General features: G+C 38.3%; 1 protein-coding gene across 1 annotated transcript in view; it reads left to right on the top strand.

Annotated features, from left to right (window-relative positions):
- PLXDC2 (plexin domain containing 2) overlaps positions 1-23,249 on the top strand; it is a 410,249-nt gene extending 387,000 nt beyond the window's left edge. Inside the window, exon 14 of the mRNA XM_004605351.2 lies at positions 19,694-23,249. Coding sequence (XP_004605408.1) covers positions 19,694-19,810 — 117 coding nt within the window. The 3' untranslated portion in view covers positions 19,811-23,249. The remainder of the gene's footprint in view (positions 1-19,693) is intronic.
- Positions 23,250-23,698: the final 449 nt, after the last annotated feature.

Raw genomic sequence — 23,698 nt, 5'->3', positions numbered from 1 at the left:
CTCAGGAATCACTCCTGGAGTGGTGCCAGGGAGGAACCCAGGTCAGTCACAGGCACAGCACCCACCCAAGGAGCTTCCATCCAAGTACTAACCAGGCACGACCCTGCTTAGCTTTTGAGAGCAGGTGAAAATGGGCGTGTTTAGGGTGGTCTGGCAGGAGACTCCTCTTCAAATCTCAATGAGCATTTTCTGTCATTTTTTATGAATAGCTTTTATTTTGTACTGACTTACCTGGCTTTACTTGGTCCTTTCTAAGATATCTGATTTGGATCAAAATACATCATTATTCTAGAAGAATAACTAATGGACCTTAAAATAATCTTTGAGACACAAAATAGCCGAGAACAATTTTTACATAAACACATTTTTTTATTATATTGTGATAAAACTGCTATCTCATTGGAAGATTGAAGTATGTCTTAGGTTCTACATTAAATTTAATGTTTGCTAAACATTTTTTAGGCATAGATTCTGTGACGCATAGTTAATTTCATTGTCATAAAATAGGTTACAGAAATAAATGCCGTTCCTATTGAATACCATCATATTATCATTTATGGTTTTTAATAAATTATGTAACAGGCAATCTAATAGAATGTCAGGAAAATAATATTTTAAAGTGGCAGTCAAATGAAAAATCGTTCTGTGATAGAATTCTATGTAAACCATAAGCAAATCTTAAAAGAAATTCATGTTTTGCACTGTCCTCAATTTTTCTTAATATTATAATTAGCATATGCTATTTAGAAATTAATTAAAGATGTGATTATTCTACCATCATAATAATAAAGATAAATGGTTAAGATCCTGATGACAAAGATGACCAATATCTCTATTCCTTAAATAAACTATTAGATTTTCTTAGTTAATAGAAAAGTGAAAATTATCATTTTTCACTCATCCTGCTTCTGGTGCTGAAAAATATTATTAAAATGTCTTCAGGTACGGGAACTGGATAGAGAGAGAGTTCAATGTGCAGGGCCACATGCTTTGTATGTATAGACTGACATCAGTTCCTGGCATGGTGTGGGCCTACCCCACTCTGATACCATCTGTTTTAGCTTTTATGGCCCCCATTACCCTTAGGTCTGAGCATGGAAATGGCTAGCCAGTTTTCCTGGGCCTCCAGTACCTGGGCCTCCTAAGCACTAATTTGGGATCCTCCAGAAAAGAAAAAAAAACTTCAATAAGGCATCTGTAGCACTGTTGCACTGTTGTCCCTTTGTTCATCATTTTGCTCAAGCGGGCACTAGTAATGTCTCCATTGTGAGACTGGTTGTTACTATTTTTGGCATATCGAATGCATCACAGGTAGCTTGCCAGGCTCCCTGAGAGGGGCAGAGGAATCAAACCCGGATCGACTGCATGCAAGGCAAATACCCTACCCGCTGTGCCATCACTCTAGTCAATAAGGTATCAGAAAAAAGAAATCCATATGGAGAACTCATGTAAAGATGTTGGTCAAGAACATAGCACAAAATGATAGGAAGATCTATTTAGAATTATATCTATCTACAAATAATTCTCGCCCGAGGACTGGTAGAGACTGTACTGTCAGTGTGAGATCCACCTGCCAACCTTCACTAATAAGCATTTAAAATGTGACTACCCTAGGAAGAAAAGATAAGTAGTTTGAACATCCCCATTCCACCCCAAAAATTACATGCTGAAAATATGTTGGTGTTGGGTATGTTGTGTTGAATGAAAGATATTCTGCTTGGTTTTACTTTCAAATACGCCTAGTTGACACATTTAAAATTATGTATGTGAATCACACTATCTTTCTGTTATACAATACTGGTTTACAAAGGAAAGCCTTGCAGAGAAGAGATTTGGAAAAAAACAGTGTAATTCTTGCCATATATTTTTTTTTTGTAAGAAGAATAGCCAGTAATTTTCAGCAGAGGTGGAGGAGGGAAAATAAGAATCTTGAGTCAGTCAGATGCCAAAGCTGATATGTTGCCCCTTCATTCATTTATTCAAATTTTTCAAGTTCCTATTATGTGCTCATTATCCAAGATTCTGAGATGAACAATATTGACAACACCCTCATAGAAATAAGAATAATGCATAGATATAGATTAGGAATACATCTTAAACTAGGTATGGATTATAAATTGAAAGTTTGGTTTTTAAAAAGAGGTGGTCTTCATAAAATCTTAAAGAAAATATTACCTTTTTGAAAATTATTATTGGAAACAATCTATACAATCTAAGAAATATATCAATATGAAATATTAAGAATATAACATCTTTTTAAAATTGGTTAGTAAGTAGGATTATGATTATGATGATAATCATAAAAATGATGATGATCTCTCTATATGTTTATAAAATAAGTTAAAATTCAATCCACAAAGACTGTTCTTCAAAATCTTTCATTGTTCTGATAGAATAGTCTCACCCTCATATTATTCATGCTAATTTGAATTAGAACTTACATGATGGTTTTTACAGTAAAACCTTGACATTAATGTCTAAATAGAAGTTATTGTTCATAGCTTGCTTAGAAATACTTAGTATAGCCAGGCACCAGAATATCTGCTTTTGATCAAAATACTCAGTATTTCCTATAAGCAAAATCATTTGGATGTCATAACAAAAAAGAAAAACATAAAACTTGGAGATTCTTTAATTTTTCCTGAATCACTTACAAGAATTTCCCAAGTATTTTCACAAGTACATTCCCTTAAGTTTTTGTTTTATCTTAAAAATGTGCATAACCTTGACATTATGTGTTATAACAGCAACACATTTCTTTAAAAATATATATTCTGCCTGAGTTTCCACCCAAAATAAGCATTCCAGAATTCTTATCTCCTGGGTAACATTTTGCACTCTTCAACCCCAGTTCCCTAGTTCTATATATTCTCAAATACAAATTAACCCAAACCATCAGAGCCTTCCATTCCTGAAACGCAAGTGGAAACGGTCACTGGTGTCCAGTGGCCTGTAGAGGCGCGGCCAGGACAGTGAAACAATTTGCTGGGGACCCATCTCAGAACACTGGATTCCTCGTCCTGGTTCCCCTTAGCCCACGGCTGCTATAGCAGCAGCTCAACAATAGTCTTTTGAGCAGTTTGCTTCTCGAGGGATTCCCCAACCCCAAAAATATTTGTGGCTCTCAAGGACCCATGGAGAATATGATTAAAGAGAGACAGGCAGCTGTGGCCCTCCACTTTCCTGGCAATGGAAAGTGCTACCAGGAAAGCAGCCAGAGCGAGGAGCCAGGCAGGGATTCAAAGGCTGCCGCTGGGGAGGGAAAAAAAAGCGTTGACTGAAAGTTTGGCATCTTGCTTTGCAGCTGCTGGATGAATAGCACTGGGGAATCAGCAGGACTCCGTCCGCTGACAAATCCATGTAATACACAGGGAAATCATCATATAGATCTATTTGATCCACAAGTCGTATTTGATCCCAAAGTCACAATTTTTGTAACTGCGTTTCGCCTCAAGGTAACTCATAATATTATTTAAGGTGGGTTGAAGAGGGAGAGAAAAGGATTCATTAAAAGAAAACAGGGACTATTCTTCTTTCAAAGGAGGCAAGCGATGACACTATTCTTGAATAGGAGACAGTGAAGGAAAAATGAATCCAAAATGTACTGAGTTGGTTTGGCCCCCTTGATAAAAGAAGTCAATTTATGAGATGACAGCTTTGAAGATATCTCACACAATATCGGGGAAACAGTGGGGCTGGTTTGGTTTGAGTTTTTGTTTGTTTGCTTGCTTTTTTAAGTCACTGGACAGCTCTGGATTTCTTCCTTTACATTCTGTCCTAATGCTAGAACTTTATTCGTGTGCACCACTGAATACTCTGACATTATCAATTCAAGTTTATGCTGATCCCTTTACACATGTAGTTGCTGAAATAAGGTTTCTTTTTATAGATGACATCTTTAATTTACTCTTATGGGTAACCACTTTTAATTTAAATTGCAATTCCTAAAACTAAAATAGCGTTTCTAACTTAATGAAATATTTTGTTCTCTTCATTGAAAAAAGGATTATTAAAAATACTGGATAAAATATTTTAGAGTTCACTGAGTTCTATGCTCTAATTCTTTCTTAATTACCATTTCCTAAATTATTATCTTTAATGGTCCATAATACCATGAAATAGAATATATATGTACATATAAATCTCCCCATAGAGAAATGCTTAATAAATGAAGAAATTGAATGAATAAATAAATCAAAATCTATGGAGCTCCAATTCACCTTGGCATTGAGTCATACCATTTTAAGTACATAATATATGTTTTAGTTATTCAGCCCTTTTATTTTTTCACCTCTTAAAGGATGATTACTCTAATTACAGTACCAACTGTTGAGTAATTTCTTCTTTGTGTCTTTGGAAACAGTTGTTTACTAAAATAAATACTTAATTATTTCTGTTGGCCAATTAAAGACCAATTATAGAAGATTTAATTTTGACAATCAAGCTATTCTATTCAACTGTAAGATTATGTTTCCCACCAATTCTACGTAGTAAAATTTTTTTCTGGCATAAGTAGGAAATATAAATCTTGGACTTCTTATGTTCCAGAAAAGTTAATGTTTTCAACATATTTTAGGAAAGCAAAACATTTCAGATTTTAGGTAATACAAATATTTTTTAATTATAAATGACAATGTAATCATGCTTTCCATAATTTTAATAGAGCAGTTAAACATACGTTTATTTTGCAACTGTATTAAGGGTTTTCTTTTTTTGCTCTGATTTCTTGCAATAATAGCCCTGAAAAATTTCTCTTAATATAAAAAATAATTTTCAACTAAAAACTAAAATAGCTTTTCTGACACTTCATAATAAAGGAATTTAGAGTCAGAATATTCTATTATATATTTTCCAATTTAAGTAATTATTTATATGTTCATGAAAAAGCTATTCATCTGTTCAAAAAGATTATGAGCACTGAATCTGTGCCAAATTATCATTGGTACAGACTTTGAAAGTTGTAGATTTTTTAAAAGGAAAAATAGCTTTTCTATTATAAGTAGGAGGTAAACGTGATGATTATTCAGAATCACAGTGCAGTAGAAAGTTTTAGGGTTCTAGTAACTTCTGATATAAATTGTATTCAGTTTAGATTATATAATGCTATCTAAATTTTCTCTCATCTTTATCAAATTTTCTGCTATTGGCTTTGAAATATTTATGATTTAAAATCTTGATTTGAACATATCCAAATTTAAAACAGAAACCTTTTTATCTAACATGAGACTTGGAAAATAATATTGTTAGTGAAAAGTAATCTCAAGATTATAATGCACAGTGTATGGCCCTTGATTTTAAAAAGTCTCATTGGTTAGTGAAGGTCAAACTATGATCTTGCCCAAGATAGAAGGCTCATTCTGTACTCATTTCACAGAAGAACATGTTCTCCCATGTATTCAGGGAGAATAATTAGGACTATCTAGGTCTTGAAACCCATGCTGGGAATGACTGAAGAAAAGGGACAATTCTGGCATAGAGAATTTTAGATGTAGGATCACGGGGGTCTTCAGCCAGTTTTCCTGGGACACCATGTTAGTGAGGTATGTGAGTTGTTCTGTCTGAACTTAAGGTTCATCAGGGAGGAGCATTGACAACACAAATATGGCTCATGACAAGGACTTTCTAATAATCAGAGCTGCTGCTCAGAGATGCAGATCCTCATCACCAAGGCACTGAGTGCTTCAGAAGGCTGGCACCTAAGACTGCATAGCAGATATTTGAGTATTTCCCAAGGGATGGTTCTCAGATGGTTTGCAGGGTTTTTTTGTCCCTGTAAATCTAAGACATGCTGACTTCCGGCCTCCCAACCACCCAAGTTGTGTGTTTCAGAAAGATACAAGAAGGGCAACTAGAAGTCTCGCTTAAGTTTTAAAGGCATCTTTATGTTTTAGTAACCCAAAGTAGAAAATTAAAATGCTTATCTACCTAACATCAGAGACTGTTATATTTGGAATGGGAAAGATGGGAATTAGCCACTCTATATTAGAATCCAGTTCAGTCCAAGATGAATAATAATCTATACGTAAGGATGAATGGTGAGGCGAGCAGACTGTCTTTCATCATCTTCAGCCACCGCATCAATAAGCCACTTCTTCCCACCCTATGTTTCTGTCCAGAAAGAGAATATTAAGGCACTCCTAATCTTCTGGTGGAAACTTGGTTTAAAGATAATCATATTTTAGAAGCATTACTCACCTTTCCCCCTTTCGTTGCCTTGGTATCCAGGTTTTTATTGGTTTGGTATTTGGGCCTATAACAACAACAAAAACTTATCACCTGCAATTATTTTCTACAACAGTTTACTTATTTTGATGGTTTCAAAAACAGAATAGAGCGTTCTGCTTTGACTGTCATCTTTATTTTTAGTGACATTACTGGTGGTATTTTTGGATTACCAGTTTCGTAAATGGATTATTTCCTAATTGGAGTTTTGGTTCTTTAAATATTAGGAATCCATTCTTCCTTAGTGATCTCATTAGTAACTTACATGACAACTATATTACTCTTATTGTGGACTGCAGCTATAGCAAAGTGGGTAGAGGGTTTGCCTTGCACTCGAGTGACCTGGGTCCGATTCCTTTGTCCCTCTCAGAGACCCAGCAAGCTACCAAGAGTAACCTGCCCACAAGCAGAGCCTGGTAAGCTACCCATGGCATACTCAACATGCCAAAAACAGTAACAAGTCTCACAATGGAGACGTTACTGGTGCCCGCTGGAACAAATCGATGAACAACTGGAGGACAGTACTATATTAGAATCACTGTCAGTAGATGAAACACTTTTTTTCTTCTAATCTGTTCTCTTAACTTGTCTTCCTCTGAACTGGAACACTGTCTCATTCATTCAGGAGGCAGATTCCACTCAAGTTCAGTCTCACATAGGTCTGTCAGTGGTGCAACTGATTCATATTGCAGAGAGTGCAAATTTGTTTCACTGAAATAGAACAAAGTGTAAATTCCCAATAGTTAGCAGAAGCAGCTAAGAGGAGAATTACAACTACCAGATTTCCTCCACAAATATCCACTTAAGGAAATACATTATCATTGAAATTAATAAGGAGCTATAACTATCTGCCTTGCTATACATACACATACAGATATATATATATATAGCTCATTAATTGCCTGCATTTTTTCAATGAGTTGTGGATGTAATCATTTTTTCAGTAGTATTTTCATTCACATCAATTTGATAAAATATCTTATAATGATAAGTGATGTTATTTAACAATAAATGCGGAGTCCTTGAAATGTCAAAACATAGTGCTAATGGAAAAATCTAGGGAATTGGTAGTGGTAGTATCACTAATTTTTGATCTTCAAAAATATCCACATAACAGCAGATGGGACAGCTGGTTGTCAAAACCAAACACATAGGGACAATAGAAAGCAAAAGAAAGCAACAGGTGAAGGGCCCCATCTAAAATGAGGAGAATGGTATAGTCAGTTGTAGCCAAGAAACTGGAAAACACAGAAGGCTAATGTGAGAACAGGAGCACGGAGTTCAGAGAAGCATGTGTCACAGTTCCAATGGTAATGAGCTCAAAGGACCTAGACGAGACTCTGAAGGGTCTAGGGTAGTGGAGTCCAAAGACTCCTCCAAATTGCTCTGCCTGTGACATGGCTTATAAACAATGAGAACAGACCAGAAAGATATACTTTTAAAAGTCTCATAAAAGCTTGAAAGTTGTTATTTCAAATCCAGCTAGAAATCATTAAGGAAAAGGTATGCAAAGGTTGGAGAGAGACTAGAAGGGATCAGACTTTTCTTGCATGCCACCAACTCTGGTTAGACGCTTGGCACAACATATGGCCTCCTGAGTACCAGGGCTCATTACTGCACACAGAGCCAGGAGGAGCCCCTGAGCACATCTGGGTGTGGCCCCAACTCCCCCATAAGAAATTATGTAAAATATGAAAGAACATCCACATGATTATAAATTATAAAATGATGAACATTCACAAGAGTTAGAATTAAAAGGGAAAAATCATTATTGAAAAGGGGGGAAAATATAAAGTAACAAGAAAGCAAAAAGAATACAATTCTTGGGGCCGGAGCGATAGCACAGCGGGTAGGGCGTTTGCCTTGCACGCGGCCGACCCGGGTTTGATCCTCGGCATCCCATATGGTCCCCCAAGCACCGCCAGGAGTAATTCCTGAGTGCAAAGCCAGGAGTAATCCCTGAGCATCGCTGGGTGTGACCCAAAAAGCAAAAAAAAAAAAAAACAAAAAAACAAAAAAACAATTCTTAAAGCCTTAGGATAAACAGAAGTTTAGAGGGAAGTAAATTTTATAATTGAAAGGAACTACTGAGACTATCCCACCTGCTTGGCAGAGCTACCCGTGGCATATTTGATATGCCAAAAACAGTAACAAGTATCACAATGAAGACGTTACTGTGCCCGCTAGAGCAAATGGATGAACAACCGGAGGACAGTGCTACAGTACTACAGTGCTACAATTTGTTACACCATTAAGTTTTAAAGAGAATGGTTATTTAAAAAAATAGTTAGCATCTAGTGGACATAGAATACAGTTAGCATCTAGTGGACATAAAGCCATGTAAGAAATTGATCAGAATAAAAAATCAGTATCAGTCATTGGTATGTCCTGTGTTTTGGCAATCAACATAATTCTACTCGAATTTATCTTTGTTCAGGAAAAAAAGTTTCCTAAACAAAAAAAGAAAGAAAAGGAACCAGAACACCATTAAAGATGTTGAACAAAAGCCAAATCAAAGGAAAGCTGAGGTAAATAAGTATACAGAGTAATCAAAAACGTAAAAGTAAGGAGACTATTGGAAAAGAGCTTAAATGGCAAAAGTACACGATATGTTTTTAATAGGAAATGGACTATGGTTTTCTGGTGGAACTGTAAGACAAAATAGAAAGACTTCTTTTGAGCTTTGCTTTAGCTTACTACTTAGTGAACTTTAATAACAATATGGAAGCTTCGGGAGACAGCATATCTATCTCATTCACTGCTTTTTATCCCCAAGGACAAACAATGCTTAGCAAATATTTGCTGAATAAATAGTCTCATCTGAAATAACTCAAGTGGAACTTCAATAAACAGAATGAGTTGACAGAATGTCGAAGGGAGTAGGAAACTTAAGGAAAAATCAGATGTACCGGTTCACAACTTACTATGATGCCTTACCTAGAGAAAAATAAAATTCTGTCTTCCTGGGGGAAATGTGTGCATGTAAAATCTAGACTTTAAACAGCAAGTAATATTCTAAGAATCCTAGCAGATTGATGCATTTAGACACCATCTTATTTGGGGGAACCTCCCATGTATTCAGGGAGCCCAGGGACTCTGATTAGTCATGCCCAACCTGGCAGAGAGTTCAGAGGATGCAGTGCCACTTGGACCCTGTGCTACTTGGGGATTTTCCAGGCCACCCAGGCAGTGCTCAGGGGCCTCAAGGACCACACCCGGGGGTGTTGGGGAACTATGCAGTGACAGGAAGCAAGGGTTGGCTGCATGCAATGTCTGCACCTGAGGCCCCTGCCTGTGCTATCTCTTCAGCCATGCATTCAAACATCTTAAGTGCAGATATTTCTGAAATACTGTGGCTGACTCATTCACAATATGTTCTAAAGACATAAATTAGTATTATTTATTTTTTAAAGTACCCTTTAAAAAATCATTGGCATATATTAGTTATCAAGGCTGACTGGAGGTCAGAGGCCAAGGAAGAACCAGTTTTTCACTTTCTTATTTTTTACCTAAGAATACAAATAACAAAAGCTTGGAAGAAGTTTCTTAAGGCCTTCCTTAGTGTATAGTGGGTACAGAACCAGGTACCACTCAAATACAGTGGAAAGAGCACAGTGCAAATTTGGCAGACCTTGTATGCATTCAAGCTTTTAAGTTGCAAACTTGGTGACTTTTGATCCAGTCCCCAATTCTCCTGTGTAACTAACTGGGAGTTGAAACCAAAGTGACTCTCAGAGTGTCTTTATTATCATAGTGTTAAAAACATGCTTTCAAAAATTGATCAATTGAGCTGGCCAAAGATTGTGTAAATACCAATATTTATTGGCAAGGTTCATGTATCTGCCATTTCTGCTTTCATGTATTTATGGGAAGGATTTCATTGTTTCCTCTCCCTGACCCCCTCAGCAAATGTTGGCAAGTTATTCAAATTGGAGGAAGAGAAAAAGTGATAAATAATTCACAAACTATATTACCCATCCCGGATATAATACCATTGATTGTACGATAAAAGTCATTTTTATGGGCTCTAATTGGTGTATCTCAAACAGATTGCTTTCTTTTTTATTTTTAAAATGTTATAAATGTTAGAGTTATTTCCACCCCTATAATGTGGCTTGCATAATATCATTAGGATGGTTGTCAGAACTTTCTTTTATCACAGGAGAAATGTCTTGCCCTCTCTACTAAGCTTTTGTGGAAATTACGTAATTACAATAAAACAGAATACTGCTGTAGGCCCTAATGATTAAACACTAATATTAGTCCTTTATAATATTACATAAAACATAATTTTAAATGCGTAAGTAGTACCTTTAGAGTTGATTCTGTATAGTTCATATTCATTCTGTATTACTTTTCTACTTACATGCTGTATCGCTCCCCTTCTCAGGCTTATAGTTATTTTGCAGCCACTCTCTGAATTGGTTTAACCAAAGGCAAACATTTCAAAATAAACCAATCAAATTTCTCACACTAAAAATAAAAGGGGAGTGGGTCAGAGAGGTAAATAAACGCAGGGGCAAGTAGCTATCCCTGGATAGCGCATAGAGGTCCCTGAACAAAACAGCGTCACACAGTTGGGCTCCAGAAGCAGTACTCCACCCTTGGGCCCTAGCATGGACCTGCTGGCCTGCTTGGCACTTGTCACTAGGTGTGGTCCCCAACCCAGATGAGTACCAGTAGGTAGCCCCTCCCCTCAATAGATATACCTTTGTGGCTATCCGCTTATGAATGTATTTCCTTAAATATGGTAATGATTTGCTGTCTGCCTTTTCATTTTTTCTAAAGTTTGTTTTTATTTTATGTAAACATGTATCAGGCTGGAGCGATAGCACAGCGGTAGGGCATTCGCCTTTCACGTGGCCGACCCATGTTCTATTCCTCTGCCCCTCTCAGAGAGCCCGGCAAGCTACCGAGAGTATCACGCTCGCACGGCAGAGCCTGGCAAGCTACCCATGGCTTATTGGATATGCCAAAAAGTAACAATAAGTCTCACAATGACTCACAATGAGAGATGTTACTGGTGCCCTGCTCGAACAAATCAATGAGCAACGGGATGACAGTGACAGTGACAGTAAACATGTATCAATTACTTGTGACATGATATAATCTGCCAGTCACTGCCAACTGTTTGTATCCTAGTTTTATTGAGAAAGAAGTCCCAAGTGAATAATGCCCTCCCTTGGATTTGCTGGCTAGGTCGTCCTATTGGTTTATTTCTAATCTTGTGATATTAAGTTCTCCAATCCCTTTAGGGCAGAAGAGCTCTTATTTACCATCCCAAGGTGTCAGCTAATTAGACCTTAACCTGCCAGTATCTCTTTGGCCTCACTTAGAAGGGCACTGGTGCCCCAGGTCCAAGTAACTTTTTTGAGCCCAATGTCCTTAGGAACAGAGCCAGTTTGATGTTTGCACAGAGAGGCACTAACTCAGATTTGACTTATTGGTGCACTTACAACTAGAGTGGCATTGTCTTATCTATTCACCAGGTCTCTTGTGCAACAGTGAACTTGCCTGTCTCACACACATTGCAAGTTTCTCTCCCTCTGAGTAAATTGATTGTCTAATAGCAAATTATTACTCTATTTTAGTAAAACACAATCACTTGTGGCAAGGTGGTTCAAAAAATTCAGAGAAATTGCCAAATGTAGTATCCACATGATACTACATACTAAAGGGAATACTAAAGAAAATTGGGATCTTCTCAGTTTGTATCATGGAAATTCTTTCAGAAAAAAGCAGCTGTTTGTGCTGAGCAGTCTCCTGAAAAAGATTGGAATATCTGAGAGTATAGTTTGGGTAGGACTGGAGCGATAGCACAGCCATTGGGGCATTTGCCTTGTACATGGCCGGCCTGGGTTGGATTCCTGCATCCCTTTCGAAGAGCCTGGTAAGCTACCGAGAGTATCCCGCCTACACAGCAGAGCCTGGCAAGCTACCTGTGACATATTCAATATGCCAAAAACAATAACAAGTCTCACAATGGAGACGTTACTGGTGCCCGCTTGAGCAAATTGATGAACAATAGGACAAAAGTGCAACAGTGCAACATAGCTTGGGTAGAACTCACATCCCAGTTTTGTCTGTTGTCTGACATTTATACTTTTATATGGAAATGGACCGCACCTGCTGGTGCTTGAGGATTACTCTTGGATCTGGGCTTGAGGGCCGCCTCCAGTGGTGCTCTGGTGTACCATGCAACATCAGGAAACAAAACAGGTTAACATAATGATTCCTCTTCCATGCCACTCTTAATAACTGTCCTAATTTGGACAGTAAATCACATGACTAATCATATTTCTCAGTTTATTCTACATGTGGCAATTATATAAAGCTTATAAAAAGGATTACAAAGCTTATATAAAGGATTACAACCAGCCAACTACTATTTAGTCTTAAGAATGAGGATGTTAATTGAGGGAAATGTCACAAGAGAGATAGTGTTTGAGATTCTTCGCAAGTGATACGCTCTTCCTAAGCCAAGAAATAAGCTAGGACATTTCATATGGAAGAAAGGTATGTCACACTTTTACAATGGCATGAAATCAAGAAAGGGCAAAATGAACCAAGACATTCAACTTTATATTATTCATAGTGAAGTTTTAGAAATGGCTTGGATGTATGGGGAGTTTAGATGCAACACTTGGAAGAGCTATAAAATACTTTAGGTACTGAGAATCAGTGATGTGATAAAGAAGCAGCATTTGAAAATGGTGGGGAAAAGGGTTGGAGAAAACTTGATTATTAGTGAAATACTCCTAAAGAAGCATTTCAGGGCTCTATAAGCAATTCGAATGCAAAGTATCAATAGCTTGGGGTTGAATTAGGTTGTTGAAAACAGAAATGGAATGAGACTCACACAAGAGACAAGTGAATGAAGCTAAGTAAATTATTACTTGGGTAACTCTAGAACTTAGTAACTTTTCTGCCCAGTTTTGTGTGTGTGTGTGTGTGTGTGTGTGTCTGAAAGGGTTTTTTATCAATTCTTTTTGATGCTCAGCACTCCCCAATGAGGTCAATACACACAAGTATTATTATCCTCTTCCTGATTTTGCAGAAATGATTCTAACATTAGAACAATTTTCAGAAACTCCTATAGATACTTAAGAGTAAAGGTGGGTGAGAATGTCTGCTTGTTTGCATTGGCTGTGTGGGATGAAGAAGGAATAAAAGACAACTCCATCATACAAAATCTGAGAAACTGGTCATTGAAATTTTCTAGTGATCAAATTAGCAACTTTGAAAGGCAAAGTTGCTTTGGAAAAGAAAACAAAGGGAAGTATTTTGAATGGTTTTGGTTTGAGCTTCTGGTCAAATTGCAATGGGAACTCTCCAAAAAATTTTTAAAAAACAACTGAAGTAAAGAAATGGATTAAGGTAAGGCAGAGAGGTGAAAAATTGCAGTAATCATGAAATCCCAGAGACAAAGATCACTAAGGAGAGGAGAGAGATGAGAGCACCCATTAAAAAAAATCTTAAGACACATTCACATTCACATTTAGTGGCTGTAAACCAGGTGAGGGGCAAGTTTTTTGAGGGAATAGCAAATATGCAATCAAGAGATTTTCCCATAATAGAAATTCAGCAAAGGGTGGGGAGAGGTCAAGTATGAAAGGTCAGTGGTGTAAAGCATTCAAAACCAGGAATTCTTAAATAGTTTTTCCACTTATGACCCCTTTTCACAGAATATAAGCGACAGGGCAAATGCACTACCACAACCACCTTGGATTCATTACATGGTTGAATTTGCATTAATTTTTGGTCATTGCAAGTTCAAAAACCTTTCAGTGTTGCTAAAATTTTCTGCAACCCCACTTCAAAACCCCATATGAGGTTCTGAGCTACAGTTTCAGACAAGAGACCCTAGAAAAGTTACAGATAAAAAATAATGGTACAGATTTTACAAAAAGGTCATTTGTAACTAACAAAAGTACAATTTCAAGAGGTGATTGAGGGAGGTCCAGATTTAATTGTGGAAAGGTAAATTCCAAGGTTATGAAGAAATATTATAAGTATGAGCTGTCTGTGAAGAATGTCAAAATTATTGTAAAATGGATTAAATTGAAGTTAATGTTTTATCACCAGTACTGTCAGATATTCACAATTGTGTTTTCTAATGGAAGCTATAAAGATTTGATCCAGCCACTGCTGTGTTTTTCCTAACATACTACAGATGTATACTTTAACCTCACATAGTTGCATGGCCTAACCTTTCAGTACGTGTGTCTTCCAAGTGAAAGGTCATTTGGAGAATTCCAGGTATGCTTGAGGTAGTACATTGACCATTGACCATTTGTGCCACTTAGAGAGTTAGTTCATGTAACCTGAGTCCTCAAGAAGATGAAGGAAGTGATATTCCAGGATTCCTGGCTGTTGGAGTAGTATCACAGAGGGGACTATTATAGGATGAGACAAGGAAGCAAGGAAAATGGGTTGACAGTGATTCTTAACTCCTCATCACCTGAGCTTGTGAAGAACTTTTAAAAATTGCTCCTGCCAAGGCCCAACCTAGCAATTCTGAGTCAGTTGCATGAGGTGAGCCTCAACTCAGGACCCTTCTTTTCAAAAAAAAATCTTACCAGGTGCTGTTATTTTTATTCAAGTCTAAGAATCTCCAAGAAAGAGCAAAATGGATATTGGATTGCCTGAAATATATGTTTTAAAGACACTTCTCCCCATAGTAAAGAGTAGTACTAAAATGAGCAGTAAGTGAGGGGAAAAGTTTTTCTTTTTTTTCAGATACTTGAGTTTTCAGAAAAGTACAGTGAAAAATGCCAGTTTTGATAATCCCAGCATTCAGTTGTTCTTTACAAGTTTGGAGACAATTTTCTTTCTTCTTGGAAATGTACCCACTCAAGTTTTGCCTTGCAAAATAGAAAGGCAAGTCATAATTGTAGTTTGGAGAGCAGGTAACAGCAAGATAGTGAGGTATCCTCCCCATGATGAAAAGGAAAAAAATAACTACAGAAAATGTGTAAAAGAAAACCCAAGTTTTGTTTCACATAAGAATTATTGTTTAGAATTCTTGGCCTCACCAGAATATAAAGACAACAACTTGAGTTATTCTTTTTTTTAAAATCCACTTCTTAAAAATTACTTTTTAAGAATTATTATTATTAGTTTATTATTAGTTTATGTAACATGGTTATAATAGCATTAACATTAACGGTTTTGATGTACACAACCACTTCATCCCACCAGCACCACCAAAGTGCCCAGAACCTTCCACCTCTGTCCTTATGTGATGCAAAAAGTGAACTGTCACCCCAGAAGCAAATAGACACAACTAAAAACTGTCATTCATTTTTATCAGCTTGCAAGTTTCAACAGAAAGCCTGTGCTTTTAATTATAGTTAGGCTGGAGTGATAGCACAGTGTTAGGGCATTTGTCTTACATGTGGCTGACCTGGGTTCGATTCCTCCGTCCCTCTCAGAAAGCCCGGCAAGCTACCGACCCGCATGGCAGAGCCTGGCAAGCTATCTGTGGCATATTCAATATGCCAAAAACAGTAACAACAAGTCTCACAATGGAGATGCTGCTGGTGACCACTCGAACAAACAGATGAACAACCGGATGACAGTGCTACGTTCACCCAGTAAAAAGACATATTTTAACTAAAATTTTAAAAGGGATAAAAATATTTTAGTAAAACTGAAGTTTTGTTTTAAAGCATTTCTCATTGTTTGTCTTCCAATTTAACCATGGTATCCTGTATATTTATTGATGAATTCAGTATCCTAAACAAATAAGTTGTTAAGAAAAAAGAAACCACCAACTTGACAGGAAATAAGGAGAAAGTGAATAATTTCCATTTAGAAGTATAAAGAAAACAGGATTTGACCGGGGATGTCTATTATCAAAGATAGATACAGAGAGTACAACCCCCTGACCCAGCTCTCAGAACACAGCTTCACTTCCCACTATGGGTCTGCAGCACACACCAAGAGGTCAGAGTTCACTGGTTTCTCTCCCACCCACTTTTAAAGGTTGCTCCTATTGATTATGAAGTGTGCTGTGAATCCATGCAAGCTGTATCCTAGGACCTCTCTAGTTGACTGAGTTTGGACCCAGACCTAGAAGAATAGTATCTGTTTTTAGTTTGGGGGGTAGATTGTTTGCTTTTTAAAAAATATTTTATTGATCTAAGTTCTATGATTTACAATAATGTTGGTGGTGTTTCCCCATGCAGAGAATCCCAATAGCATACGAGTGTACCCACCTCCCTCCCCCAAGGACCTCAAGACCCTTCCCTTTCTACCACCTGCCACCAAAATCAATTGTGCGTTTCTCCTGTCTTTGGCCTTTTGTTGCTGCCTTGCTGCGTTTCCAGCCCTACCTATGAGTGAGATCATTCTCTGTCTAGGCTTTAGCATCATTCCCTGGTGCTTGCGCAGACAGGATTCACATTTCATTCCATAGCTTCCAACATACTGCTCCGAGAAGGGGTGGGGTCCACAGGCTTCCTTGAGGCTCATGAGCCTGTAAGGATTTGGGGCGACTCCATCACAATTAAGAGTGACCACCTATCTCCCAGTCACCTGAGTGGCCTGCCTGGTCACCTTGCCTTGGGACTGTCCACCAGAAGAAAGCAGCCACCACTGTAGAAATTCCCAGATCATGGGCACTGTGCCAGGTGGCAGCCCGGGAGACTTCTGGCTGGGCCTTCAATGTTCAAGCAAGACCCTTTTCTCTAAGAACGCTGGTCAGGGGTTCAGTTGACCCATCCCAGGCACCATCTGCTTCGCCGCCATGCTGGAGGACCGTGCAGCTGTACCTCCTTGTCCACTGCAGGTTTGTTTGGGGATGTTCCAGCTCCTTATTGCCACAGACCACAGAGACCCAGCCGGATGACTCTGCGGCTGGCTCCTGGCACAGAACGATTAATTAGGGAGAACGCCTGCCTTTGTGGCCCCACCCCGTGCCATCCTGTCTGTGTGAACATTTACTTCTGAATGTGATTAATCACAGGAATAATTCTCAGAAATGAAATCAAAAGATCACCCACGCAGTGCACCTAGGAACGTTTTAAACTGCATCCTGAATCTCTGCAATGAATTAACATTACAGTCTGGTTTGAATCTTTCCATTTTCTGCATACATCCTGCTCTATTAGCAAGTGACCCCATGTCCCCCCTCTCCACAATACCACCCCCCCATCTTCAGCCCCATCAGTTCCTGTAACATTTTGAATTAACCATTCTAAAAAGAACACAGATTTGAAATGTCTGAGCACCAAGAACGGAAAATGAGTGCCTCACTTTATCACACTTTGTGTGCCGAGCCTGCCACTGTGTTGTTTCTAGAGATTTTCATCAACTCTGAGATAATTTAGCCCTAATATTCAAGATTTTTCCATGAGGACTAAGGACTTGGAAATTCCCTTAGAATTCTAGAAATGGTATCCATTCATGAAGAAATCTCGGAACCACTGCAGACTGACATAGAAAAATCATTTCCGTTAGGACTCATTTCTACTGATTTCCCTAACCTTTAGAATCCTAACAGTTGAGGGAGGCAGGCGGAAAAAAGATCAGAGGAAGGAAACACCAAATTTCGTAAACAATCATTTCCCTCTACCCCAACATTGGAGTCATACATAAATGAGTGCAAGCATTCCAATGTTTCAGTCCAGAGCATAAAATATAGGGAAAGTAGAACTTTCACAGGCAGAGTCATCAGCATCCTCCTCTCCTGCCTTTTCATGAATGCCCCTGGCACACTCTACTTTTACATGCTGTTACCGATGTGTGCTGGCTCGTGGGATCCTTGCTACCTGGACCCACAGTCCAGGGAAGCCTCAGAAAGAATGGACAGTACCTTTGTGGCAGTGCTAATGCAGGATTTGGACTGGGGCAGTAAAGAAGGGCTGCAGAATCCCAGCTGTAAAATAGCTAAATCCAAATTTGGAGCTATAGTGAGCACAGTGGGACTTTCTGAGAAAGAGCCAGGACTCTGAATTACGGTGACCCTCTCCCTAAAACTGCTCAATACATGTCCAAGGGTGATGAGTTTCAGTTCCAACAAAGATTTCCTAGGCTACTATTCAGCACTCATAGATTTTAGCTGCTTCTTTGGGAAACTAAGGATAATTCGGTTCCTCTCATCTCTGAGGACATAATCAGCTAATCAGTATCAAGCATTTTGACCACATAACGTTCAAAGGATATTGAATTACTAGTTGTTAGCATGCAATTCTAGTTGGTAGCATTACTAGTTGGTAGAATGCAATTACCTGGACTGATATTGTTCCAGAAAGGAAAGCTCACACACGTCCCCACCTGACGTGAAAACTCTTCTTACAGCCATTAATCACTGACGGAGCAAAGTAATTGGCAAGTTGAGAAAGCTGCCAAATGTCAGTAAATCTATACACATAGTTGATGTCTTTCACATTAAAATTCTTTGGATGAAAAGACACTTCCTTCAATATTTATTGTCTTATTTACTCCCAAATTGCAAGCATTCTGATAAATGGAGTTATAGTGTCTCATGGCACGTGACTGTGAAATGCAATCTAGTGCCTTTTGCTGCCATAACTTAATAATTAATTTCAGCACTTATGTTTGTAAACCACTAGAGGTTCTTTTGACGAATGCACTGCAGGAGAGAAACAGGCTCTTTGGTCAATGCAAACAGCCTTTATTTTAAATATATCCTCTCTGATGGTGGAATCTGTTTCAGAGCATGACATCTGTTCATTGTCAAGCATGAAACATCACATGGGAAGTATTAGCTCAGCAAATAATTTCTCAAGATATTAAGGTGTTTTTTGTTTGTTTACTCACTCGCAAGTCTAGTACCTAATTCAAAATGGACTTTTAAGAAATGTTCAGAAGTTTATGACCTTATGTGCATTTTGAGTGAATTAATAAATAAAAATGGAGTGATTCCCTGATTAACTCCCGAGAAGAGAATGTGAATATGCTTAGATAATAAGACTTCTTTGTCTATTATACTTAAGTTTTTCCTAGTTATCCTTGGAAACTTACAAAGTTGTTTTAGACAAAAGTACAAAAGAGGGGCTGGAGCGATAGCACAGCAGGTAGGGCATTTGCCTTGCATGCAGTCGACCCGGGTTCAATTCCCAGCATCCAATATGGTCCCCTGAGCACCGCCAGGGGTGATTCCTGAGTGCAGAGCCAAGAGTAAACCCTGTGCATTGCCAGGTGTGACCCAAAAAGCAAAAAAAAAAAAAAAAAGTAAGCAAAAATCCTGATAAGCTTTTACCCTGTTAAGAAGCTCTCAGTTCTGTGGAGGCAGGTATGGCCAATGTACTCTCTTCTGTCAGGGATCAGTAGTGCCATATTGGAGAATAGATCATCCTGACCCTGCTGGAGAGGGGAGATCATTTACTGTGTTGGCTGTGTTTAATCCAGGAGTTAATGTAGCCATTCAGCACATGGAGTTCTCTGATGATGCGACCATCACTCACCACAGTGCTGTTCACTGTCTCTGCATCTTCTATTTCAGAGGCGCCCAAGCAGATGGCCTGCAATGAAGTTTCGAAGAGGTTCTGGCCACCCTGCCTATGCGGAAGTCGAACCAGTTGGAGAGAAAGAAGGTTTCATTGTTTCAGAGCAGTGCTAAAACTCTGAGGACAGAACAGCACCAGTGCTGGCTTACAGGTGTTCAGACTACAATTTTGCCTATATACAAATACACACACACACACACACACACACACACACACACACACACACACATACACATACACAACCACACACAGGAGCCCTAAGCTGCTGTAGCCTGAAGGAGATGAGATTTCTGAACAAGCTCAGTGCACCCAGAAAGGGTAAAAGAAAAACTAAAACTTCAACGAGATATCATTTACCACTGAACATAGAATTCCCTAGTGGAATGACACTTAACGGTTCACCTAGAACATTCTCCTGGGGACTTACAAGAAGATCATAATGCTATTGGCTTAGATGCAGGGTTGCAAAAGGATGGAGTGGGCGGTGGGGAAAGAGCAACACGAAAGCTTTAGTTCATGAGGGATCTACACCTTTTGGCTCAGACACTCTTCTCTGATCTCTTAATGGTAACTGCGTTCCAAAGCCTGAACCCTTTCTCACAAAAGAGCAATGATGAATGTGTTGAGATGGCTGAGAAAAAAGAGTTCACACAGGAGCAAAAGACAAAGTGAGAGATTTTCTATATCACCTGACGCATGGCCAAAGGATTTCATTTTTTTCTGGTCAAATCTACCTGTTCCAACAAGTCCATTCCATTACAAAGACCAATATTGACCTGCACAAAGGTGCAAAGGATATCTCCCTCTTCCGTGTTCAGGGGGGGCCCTTCTCTGAGCTCTTTCAGGATTTCCAAACTCTCAGCTTGGGGCTAGGAGGAAGGGGAGGTCACGGAGGCTCAGGGCTCGATGCCTATGGATGAAACTGACCTGACTGGCTGTGGAACATCACCTTCTCTCCGTTCCTGCCACGTCCAATGAAGCCACAATTGCTCTGGCTGAGGAAGCAGATAGAATCAATATGAAGAGTCTCTTCATTGTTTTGGAAGCAAAATGCTAAGGAATTCTAGACAGAATGGGTTTTCGTGTTTGGTCACCTTTTTTTCCCTTTTTTTTTCTTTAAATTTTTTGCCATTTTAATACTAAAGCCCCATTTTATTGTGGATTCCTGTCTAAGAAGCCATTCAAGTCAACCTTCCGCTGGTGATAAAAAGAGTGAAAGAACCCTGCTGACTCATACAGTCATTTTCTTTAAAGCACATAGTAGTTACATAAATATATATATAAATATATTTTTGTTTATAACTAACACAAGGCGGGCTCTTGTGACTCTGAGTGCATTTTGTCCTCAAGACAAAACCAATGCAAGCTGCATTACTGCATACTTCCATAGAGTTGTAAAATAATCCTTAATATTAGAATATTTTTATGCCACTCAGCAAACATGGTTCAATTGGTTGCAGGGTCAATCACTTTCCTGCCTATTTGAGCCACTCTTTCATTCATTCCAACCCCTTCCCTCCCTGGCTAAATAGTGCAGATGCAAAAAAATATTAGTTGGTTGTCATTTGTCCTGTGATCACAATCCAGATTTTGAAACATCCCCATGAATGAAGAAAGGGAAAGCATTCTCTGAGAGGCAAATAGCTAATCTTACAGTAAGCTCCTAAAGGTAAAATCCAGGTACTGTGTGTGTATAATTCCATCAACATCTCACTAGATGAGAGTCACATCCTGTGCCAAGATGCTATTGGTTCTTATAGGCACAGTGTCCAACATTTACAGATTCAGGTATCGAGAAGCAGCAATGTCTCCTAAATAGCACTTTACTAACTGCTTAGCATCTGTACACAGTGTCTACATTGAACGACATTAGTCCACTAACTGCATATTATATTTTATCTTCACAATTATCTGATATAAACTCATGCCGTTCTTCATCCATATATTTTGCTTTACTTTTTTAAATACTTGGTGAGGGTGATCATTTTTTTTCTAATCTGCCTAGTTAATAATTGCAAACAAACTGACAAGCAAGACGATTGAAGGATGTGATGACAATCTTTCTGCTGTAGCTACGTTCAGTTTATAGAAAATACCCCAACTTATTTCTCATGAAGTAGGTGTGCTCAGATAGCAACAACCAAATGACTTGCCAATCTATCTGGTGCAACTGGTATTCTGAAAAGACATATGGACACATAGACGATTCCTTTTAGGATAAGAGGATGCTACTTTCACTAGCTTTCATGGTAGGCGTGGCTTCCAATAGCAGTTTGATTGACAGTTACATAAATTACATAAATCCTACACATGTATCCAACTTCTTACTCAATTCTTTGAATTAACCATGTTATTTTTACACCCTTCAGAGCTCAACTTCCATTTATGATTCAAAAGAATTGGCAATTCTGTTAAAAATGTATAACTCTCTGAATTGTTGAATGAATGAAAATACCTAGTAAGAGAGAAACTTTTGTGGAAGGATAAAGAATGCTGAATATGGAGAAATTTTGTAACACAACTAGGAGTTAAAGGTAGTAAGAAGTCCCTGTTGTATATGAAACTTTTAATGATACGGGGAAAAACTGAATCTGTTGTTTTGGTGAAACTTTTGTACTATTCTATATTTTTGGTTTGTTCTTGGTGCCCATTTACTGCAAAAAGCAAATATACAAAGTTTCCGGAAACTCAGAATAACTGCTGACACTTTAGACTTTACGTATATTAAATATTAGAAAAACAGCATCTGTAATGTTCTTCATATGCTATGACAGGGTAAAGAGAAAATCATGATAACAATTTAAAAAACTAATGCTTAAGAGCCAAGGAACATGTAAACTTCTGGAAAAATCAGACAAATGGTGCTACAGAAGACGTTAGTTATTTCATCTGAATTATTTGTAAAAATATTCAATAATTTGATAAAAGCACTTAAAAATTAAGAAAACTATCTTAAACCAATCAGTTGGAATCAACCACAATATTGGTTTACTTATGTAAGGTTTGGACTTCAGTTTGAATTGAAAAATTGAAAATTAAAAATCAATGATACAGTATAATTTCACCCCCCACCCTTGATCATTGTAGTTTGAGATACCTGTACCATTTGCAAATCTCCTTCATATATGGCTTCTTAGAACTGTGCTGTCCAATATTATTTCCACCAGCTACGTGTGGCCATTTCAATTTTACAAATAAAAATTTTTAAAATTCAGTTCTTTGGTCACATGGATAACATGTGCCCTGTGACTGCCATATTGGACAACACAGAATATTTGCATCATCTGGAAGCTTCTCTCATGCAGGTGCTTGGAGGTGCCTCCTTTGAATTCCGTCTCCTTAAAGAAGAAGAACAAGAACAAGGAAAGGAGAAGCTTCTATCATTCTCAGGCATATCTAGGTATTTTTTTGATCTCAGACAAGTAGCTTGGCATCATGAAAAGAATATCAGCTGAAAGCTTTGAGTCTATACTCTGTTATTTTGGGAAACTCACTTTAACCTCCATAAGTCTCAACTTGCAATTTTGGAAAATAAAATATTTTTGTCCTGTCTTTCTTGCAAAGTTATTATTATTAAGCAGATTGACTGAAGGTGTGCATGTCTGGCTGTCCCCAGGCCTCACCCCTGGACAGCTCTTCTCTTGCTCTGGAAGCAGCACATGTCTGTATTCAGGAGAAGCAAAGTCTGCCAGCTTAAAAGTACTGAGGCATCATCAAATCAATACATGTCTTGAAAAAATGCCAAAAGAGAATACATTTGAAACAGCATAATTATTCAAATTCCTGTTTTCCCCCAACTTAATGTCTTTTTCTTAATTATATTCTCTCCTTAGCATCTGCTCAACTCTCTCTGCCATAGCACACCCCTGTGTGGGCACCCCACTATCTCACCCTGTTCTTTACCAAGAGCCAAGGGAAGGCCAGGTCTGCTTTAGAAGGAAACACTGGCCTCCTTCTGAAATATTTCTCTGAGCCCTGTAGCCCAAATATGGTACAAAGGC

The sequence above is a fragment of the Sorex araneus genome, chromosome 9, assembly GCF_027595985.1.
Source record: "Sorex araneus isolate mSorAra2 chromosome 9, mSorAra2.pri, whole genome shotgun sequence".
In the NCBI taxonomy this organism is placed as follows: Eukaryota; Metazoa; Chordata; class Mammalia; order Eulipotyphla; family Soricidae; genus Sorex; species Sorex araneus.
This window is presented reverse-complemented; position numbering and strand designations above follow the sequence as displayed.